The following is an 8,088-nucleotide window of genomic DNA, read 5'->3' on the forward strand; positions in this document are numbered from 1 at the left end:
TTTTTGTTTTACGGTAATGTCTAATGTTACAACTAATCAGGGATCCCTTTAACTTTTTAACAAACAGACCTCAGAGGGTTGATGGTGTTCTTTTTGATACTTTTATTTTCCACTGTCTCCTCACAGAAATGCATGGAGGAGGCTTCTTTCTAAAATCAGTCAACATCTCTTTAGTTTTAGAAACATTAATATCCAAATATGAGCGCTCACACCAGCTAATAAAATCCTTCACCGCAGAGACATGATCACAATTCTGGTCATAATGACACAATAGAGTCATCAGCAGACTTTATGATGTGCCTGTCCTTGATTTGACTCTTGCACTCATCATTATATAAAAGAAATAAAAAGTGGTGAAACGACAAAAGCAGTAAAGGGTAAGAAAATAAATGAATAAAAAAATAAATAAAATCAAGACGATTGTATGTGTTGGGGAGCGGTGCCTCGCAACTCACTTTGGGTGTGGGACAAGAAGCCGTGGAGAGGCGGGAGGTGGCCTGGGCGCGGGGCGACTCGGAGGGCGTGGTGCTGAGAGAGGCTGCATCCCTGGGCAACACCTGCACACCCCGCGAGATGATGGAGTCTGGGATCTGAGACGCACACACAGGGAAAAAATGCAGATGCATTTTCAAGTAAACGCAAAACACACCAAATACTAGTAACACCAATACTGAGGATTTAAAAAGACAAATGTATGTATATTTATATAATCCAGACTCAACATAAACCAGCCAAGGTAATAACACACCAGATGGAGAAAACTAATGAGTAAAAAAAGACATGTTGATGATAAATGATGCCAAGGATGACTGATATTTTGGGTGGTGGAGTCTTACCAAGAATTATCTGTGACTGGACAATGAGGTGGGATGTTAGCCTGACAACAGAGCCATAAAGAGGGGTCCAGGCTGCAGACAGGACAGGACACGATGAAGGGCATGGAGACGTCCTCTTAACAAGTGTGCACAGCATAAAAAACTTCTTCTGTCATTTACATCACATTGAAGGTTAAAGCAGTGAAAACAACGGCACGAGCTAACCTAGAGCCACTGTGGTCGAACAAAACAACTGGTATGGCAGGATTAGTGGGTGACATGGAGACATGATGGTACACATAAATATGCAAATGCAGGCAGAAGAAAACAGGACAATCTGTTTGAACTGTAATGTTTGTGTTTAAATCAGAATGCAATCTATGTTTTATTATTTAGATGGATTTATACAGTGTAATACTGACAAAAGAAAAAAAACACTTCCTGATAGCTAAAGTAGAAACAGCTCCTCAAAAAAGATTGGGCTGATTTTATTTTTTACCAGGATAATATGCATGTGTGTTTATTAGGGGTGCAACAATACATGTACCTGTATCGAACAGTGCTTTAGGTTCAATACACACTTGTATGGAACAATACAGATTTTTAAAATTTATTTTATCAACTTGTCTTCTGAAGATACTCTGTGTTGAAGGAACAGTGGATCTGTGTTCGACTACTCCACCTAGGCTGCATTTTTGAGCGCAGATCCACTGAGAAACTTGCTGTTTCGGCAACATTTAATTTAAAAACTGTACTTTTGAGGTTAAACAAATGTTCATAATTAATTTAAATAAATTACAAGTTAAAAGGGGCATGGACATTTCTCTTTTTTGCATCAAAAGAAGATCGAACCGTGAGACTAAAGTATTGAACCGAACCGTGAATTTCTTGTATCGTTGCAGCTCTAATGTATATATGCACCCCTAGTGTTTATGTATATGTGTATATGTACATTACTACATAGCACATGTGTATATTTTGGGGATGTTTTTGATTATCTTTATTTATCTTTCTTTATTCTTCTCAGCCTCTCCTGTATTAAGCTGCAGTAATGTGCAAATTTCCCCACTGTGGGATCAATAAAGTTTTATCTTATCTTATCTGATAAATGAAGATGTATAATAAAATAAAGCAGGGTGCAGAAACAGATAAAAATGGATATTAGATAAAAATAAATTAATAAATCACAAGTTAAAATTTGGATGTTAATTTCCAACTTATTTTCTATTTAGACTCTGAAACAGGAGTAAATATATATTTTTCAACTTTTCAATTAAAAAATGTATTTATTTCATTAAAAAATAACTATATACAATAAAAAACAAAGAAAATACACAAATCAAAATAAAATGAAAGTAGCAGATATTTGTTCTAAGCAGGGCCGGCCCTAACCAATTTGGCAATAGGGAGGATTTCAGCTGGTGCACCTTGCGCAATTTTCTAAATCTCATTGTTAATTTTTATAAATTCACAAACCAAATAAAATAGTTTTGTATTTAGCTATTTTTCAATTTATAGAAACCAGGTTGTCCAATGAAAATAGTTAATATAATACATTTGAAACAGAATACCAGAAGTCTACCTCATACTTGCCAACGTTTACTGACAGCAACAAGGAACGCCTGTTCATTTCACCTGCTTAGGATGTTATCATCCATGAAATGGACGTCATTAGGCGTTATCAGTCCCATTCAATGGCTTCAGAAGGTCCCGCCTGTGCCCGTTAGCAGGTTCCCCGTCCCATAGAATGGCTTCCGATTGTCAGCTGGTTAGTATGAGGCATAAAACCACTAAGGTTAACTTGACAGGGTTAGCGCCAAAGACCCCGCCCTCCAAAGGTTGTATATTGTGGCCTTCCAATAGGGTATTGGGTAGAGTGTTGGACCAGAGAGCGGGAGTCCACCGACACGGGCACAAATAATTATTATACTATCTTTTGGTTATTTACACATTCATTGTCATTGATATATTAACCCACTAGGGGGCACTGTTGGGACAGTCTGAAGCCTAGAAGGCACAGTAGGGACCCTCTGAAGCCATTGTATGGGACTGATAATGCCTAATAACGTCCATTTCATGGACTGACAACATCAGAATCCTCTGTTCATTTTAACCAGCAGCTGTGGAGTGAAGCAGTTCTAGGTGGGGTCCAGGGGTATACTCCCCCAGAAACTCTGTACTTCCCACCCATTTGAAGAGCTTTTGACTAGATTCTTGGGATTAATAAAACAACATAAAATCAGTTTTTAAGGTAGAACACTTAAAACCAGACTTTAACCTGAACTTTAGGTCAGAATTGAAACTGCCATTACGCTCATTTTGTTTTCTATTTCCACACTGAGCATCATGAGTTAGTTTTGACTGCATCATGGTACTTTTATCACAAAATATCCTCTGTACTATATCATCTCATGTAATAACAAAGCTGGCTGAGACGTTTTCGTCCTCCATTTATGGCGCCCCAAAAATGGACGGCGTACTTAGGATTTACCTATTATATATATATATATATATATATATATATATATATGTGACACTATGTAAGCAAAAGAAAAATTTGAAAGTACTTGAACGACATATTTAAAATTACACTTTTCACTGCTCACATTGAGACAATTAGACCTGTTTCTTTCCCTTTCTTAAGACAAACTCCATTTTGATTGGTAATGACTGCTGTGAAATGCCACACCCATATCATACGTTTTGATAAATGCCGACAGATTGAAATGGATGTAATGAATAAAACAAACAACAGACTCTCCCCCTCTCCTCTCCTCTGAGCTGGTACCTTGGCAGCAATGGATGCGGCGGTGATGTGGGAGGAGGAGCTGTCCTCGGTGGACGCCACGCCGCTGTCCTTCTTCTCCTCATCCTCCTCCTCGCACTGCACACCCTTGTCCTCCGTCTGCCGGCGTGGCGAACTGTTTGGAGGCGGGGACAGGGGCGGCGGCGGCGAAGGCAAGTCTTCCAGCTCGTCCGCCGCCTCTTTTACTTTCACCACTGCGTCCCGAAGGAGGTCGATGGCGTGCGGCAGCGCTGGGAGGATGAACTGAAAGCATTCCTGGAGGAGTGTAGGTACATGGGCTTTTAGCCATTTCGGAAATGTTTCTTTTTATCAGCTACAATAAACATAAAAGTTTTGAGCAGTCATTTTCAAACTTTGTATTCAACAATTCAAACCTGAACTTTAAATAAATTTAAAGGTCCAGAACAACTAATGATAAATTAATCCCTTTAATTCAATTTGTTTATAACTTAAAACACAAAAAAAAAACTGCCTACAACTGTTTACTTTTGAACCTAAGCTGCTCTAACATTTGACAGTAAAGCTGCATTTAATAATAAGAAATGCTCATTTAAACTTGATGATTTTACATGCCCTAACAAAGTATTATCCTTTAAAATAATGAACATCTTAAATACTGGATCATATTTGAACTACTGCTGGTTAATCACAAGCAGACTGATAACCAGCTGAAACCAACAGCACAGAAACGTGTATTTTTATCTTTTCCCTTGTAAATTTGTTTTTGTTGCATTTAAAACTAAAAATTTACCATTGATTATTTTTTTTACACTCAATTAAGTAAAAAAAAAAAAGCTTTGGCAGGCCGGATGGAAGTCGCTTACGGGCCAGATGTGGCCCACAGGCCACCAGTTGATTAGTTACATAGAAAATTCAAAAAACATGGGGGGAAAATGTCTTTCAAATACTATTATAAAAGCTTTTAACTGGAAGAAATGTGTAAATTTGCAAAGCCCTAAAAATCGAGAATAAATTAATAAAACATTTCTTCTGATATTTGATAGTATTACTCAGAAAGATAAACTATTATTAACTGAGGCAAGACATACATTGAACTTAGAGAAAGCGAAGAAAACGACAGGAAAGAAGAAAAATCTTACATAATTCCAAAGAAATTAGACTTAAAAACATAGAAGATGTGGTGAAAAGCACAAAATATGTTGTTAATTTTGACTAATACTAATATTAAGGGAAAGATGTGTGGGTTTGTTTGAGTTCCTCTAAAACAGCAAATCACAGCACAGCGCCACCTACTGGCCACCTCTTACTCCATCTGTTTCCCTTTTTGTGTCGTTTAGCTCCTCAGCAAAGCTAAATGCTCTGTTCTATTTACTCTCAAGACAAAAGCTCATCTGTGAAATTATTTATCTTTGTGTGTATTTTAGGCAATAATACATTATTAAACCATTAGTATCTGATGGGCTTTTAAGGCTGTTTTCATCTACATATTGCAGGCTGGATTAAATCTGAACAACAATTTGACCAAATGCTAAAAATCCACACTAAAATCGCTGCACAACTCGAGGAAGATTCCCTGCTTTGACCAATATTAATCCCAATAGTCTCAATAGTTATTCTTAGCTTCTTTTACATATAAACACAACTGAGTGACCCGTACAGGAGGGTTTGCGGCTCCTCCTGATGTGTCGGAAGCCAACATTTGAGGTTTTTGGGAGATGAGAAGAAAAGGGCAGGGAGGGCTGAGATACAATGGAGGAGAGCCTGGAATAAGCCTGGAGCCATTTTTTCCTTTCCTGTTTTATTCTCTCATTGTGTGCCAGGAAAAAAAAAGTTACATCAGGAGGAGTGCAGTTTTTTTTTTATCTACTCTTATTTGCTGTTTTGTCCTAGAGGAGAGTAACTGTCAACAACACTAAAGAGCAGAATCCCAGGATGAATTGCCAACGGACAAAAGTGAGATAGAGAAAAAAAGGACGGGAGGAAGAAGGGAAAGCAGCGCTGCTCTGAAAGTGGGTTGGAGGGTAAAAACACAAGACCTGATGAACAATAAATCCAGTGACAGGCCAAAAATAAAACTGCACTGCCAACAACAGTGACACAAACAAAACAAGTTAAAAAAAGAAACGGGTGTAGAACACAAAAATGGGAAAAACACATGATAAAGTATTTACTGGCGCGGAAAAAGTTACAACCCTGATAGTATTTGTCATTAAAAGTCAAGCTTAAGGCTTTAGTTAAAAGTTATGACTGCCTAAAAGAGCTATTCACTGCTCTGAATATTTAATAAGTTGCTTATATATAAAAATTAAGAAAAGGTGGTATATGACTTTAATTTAATAATAATAAAATAAAGGCCAATAGAAGCTTCTGCTGATGACAATTAACCTTTAGGAAGATTATAAACAAACTGATGTCTAACTTAAGTTAAAGGGAACCACAACTAGCTATATCATTAGACATTATTTGATAAACATTTTCTTCAAATGTAAAGATCTTAACATTAATTTAGGCTGTATAATTTAATGGAAGGAGAACATTGGCTTAGCCTGTTAGCTTTACGATACAGAGAATTCACAATTCAGTTCGATTCGATACTTTAGTCTCACGGTTCAATATTTTTCTGATGCAAAAAAGAGAAATGTCCATGCCCCTTTTAACTTGTAATTTATTTAAATTAATTATGAACATTTGTTTAACCTCAAAAGTACAGTTTTTAAATTAAATGTTGCTGAAACAGCAAGTTTCTCAGTGGATCTGTGCTCAAAAATGCAGCCTAGGTGGAGTAGTTGAACACAGATCCACTGATCCTTCAACACAGAGCATCTTCAGAAGACAAGTTGATAAAATAAATGTTAAAAATCTGTAATGTTCCATACAAGTGTGTATTGAACCTAAAGCACTGTTCGATATGGGTACATGTATTGTTGCACCCCTAATATATACAGTATGTATGTATTAGCTCTGACAGCTAAAGCTGATGTCATTTTAGCTCAGGTGCTAATGTGAAAACTAACAGGCTAAGCTGACATTCTTACTAAGTAAACATCATCATTTACGCGGTATGCTTTGCAGCCTTAATAAAATGTTGCAGTCCATGTGACAATATTTATATTTTTTAATTTATAAAACACTGAACAGCCAACAGTATTTTTATAGTTTTTGTTTTACGGTAATGTCTAATGTTACAACTAGTCGGGATTCCCGTTAAAGCACAGAAGTTGATCAGTCATACTGTGATGTTTTCATATTGGATTGCCCAAAAAATAAAATACATTTAAGAATTTATATTAAAAATATGCTTATTTATTCTCTAAAGGGCCTCATTTCTTATAATTTTTAAAATGCAACATGCATAGAGCAGTACAAAATACCAAATAATTTAAAATCACTGTTTAAAAAAGGTAATTTCAAATAATCTGTAACTTTTAAACATACTTCATATTATATGTTCCTTTTGCCTGGAGCTGATATACACACAAACATAATCACTCACATAAACAAAATTTATTTTTTAAAAGATATCATTTTTAAGATGAAAATGTAGATGCTAAAACAAGAGTATGAAGACAAAAACACTGCAGCGGTAAAAAGTAAAATGTTATTGCGTCTAACAAGGGTTCCAATCAGTGCTGGGGCTTCGTCCTGGCAGTGTGCAGAAATATCATCACAGTGGGTATAAAAATAAATAAATAAATAAAATAAAAATGTCCCCCCCACTGGAAAATCTCATTACTGCGTGTTGGAGCGTCGTCATTAAAAGTTTAATGGCTTTAAAATCACGACAGGTATACCTGACATCTTCCATTTCTAAACATCAGCGTGGACAACAAATGTCATGAGCGCAAGAAATGTGACACTTTTAGATTATTTTAAAAATATTTCTGGTTTGAACAAAATAGATGTGCGTTTGTATCTGTATTTTTAAAGTCAATAAAGACAAATTGATGGTATTTCAGATTAAGTTCACGTACTTGAGAATAAATGTGTCGTTCTCTAAGGACAGTTTTAAATCCCATCTCAAGAGTGTGAAAAAATTCAATAATCCTCATTTGTGTCGAAAACTGAAGGTTACTCTGTTTTTAATGCGGCCATAATTAAAATGTCAAACACTCCTACTGACACTTCATCGTATTACAGGAACTTTAATACAAAATATGTGACTGACATGCTGTTTAGATAAGACCACTGAGACAAATGTCCACTCTTCTCTTCTGTTTAACAGACAAAATTTAACTGCTGACAAAAACCTACACACACAGCTGTTTACTATGGGGTGCCGTTTGTAAAGTTACACAGTCAAAAATTACCACCAATAGTTTTGTTTTATTTAGACTTTTATAAGAAAAAAAGAACCAATTTATTTTTCAAAGTCAGTTTTTCACCATATGATTCATACATTTATAAATGTCACAGTTTATAAAATAAACATTTTACTTACAAATTAAATATTTAGTTAACAAGCTAAATATTTAACTTGTGACTTAAATATTTAGTTTTGAGCTAAAT

At 35.9% G+C, this 8,088-nt stretch overlaps 1 protein-coding gene across 7 annotated transcripts in view; it reads right to left on the reverse strand.

The window, feature by feature from the left end:
• The window catches only part of gphnb (gephyrin b), a 126,577-nt gene that overhangs the window by 50,480 nt on the left and 68,009 nt on the right, over positions 1–8,088 (reverse strand). For all 7 annotated transcript variants that reach the window (XM_014015486.1, XM_014015483.1, XM_014015481.1 and 4 more), the window contains exons 7-8: positions 3,604–3,876; positions 456–590 (exon numbers count right to left, since the gene is read on the reverse strand). In XM_014015486.1, the coding sequence (XP_013870940.1) occupies positions 456–590; positions 3,604–3,876 (408 nt within the window). The remainder of the gene's footprint in view (positions 1–455; positions 591–3,603; positions 3,877–8,088) is intronic.

This window comes from Austrofundulus limnaeus, unplaced genomic scaffold, assembly GCF_001266775.1.
Source record: "Austrofundulus limnaeus strain Quisiro unplaced genomic scaffold, Austrofundulus_limnaeus-1.0 Scaffold129, whole genome shotgun sequence".
NCBI lineage: Eukaryota > Metazoa > Chordata > Actinopteri > Cyprinodontiformes > Rivulidae > Austrofundulus > Austrofundulus limnaeus.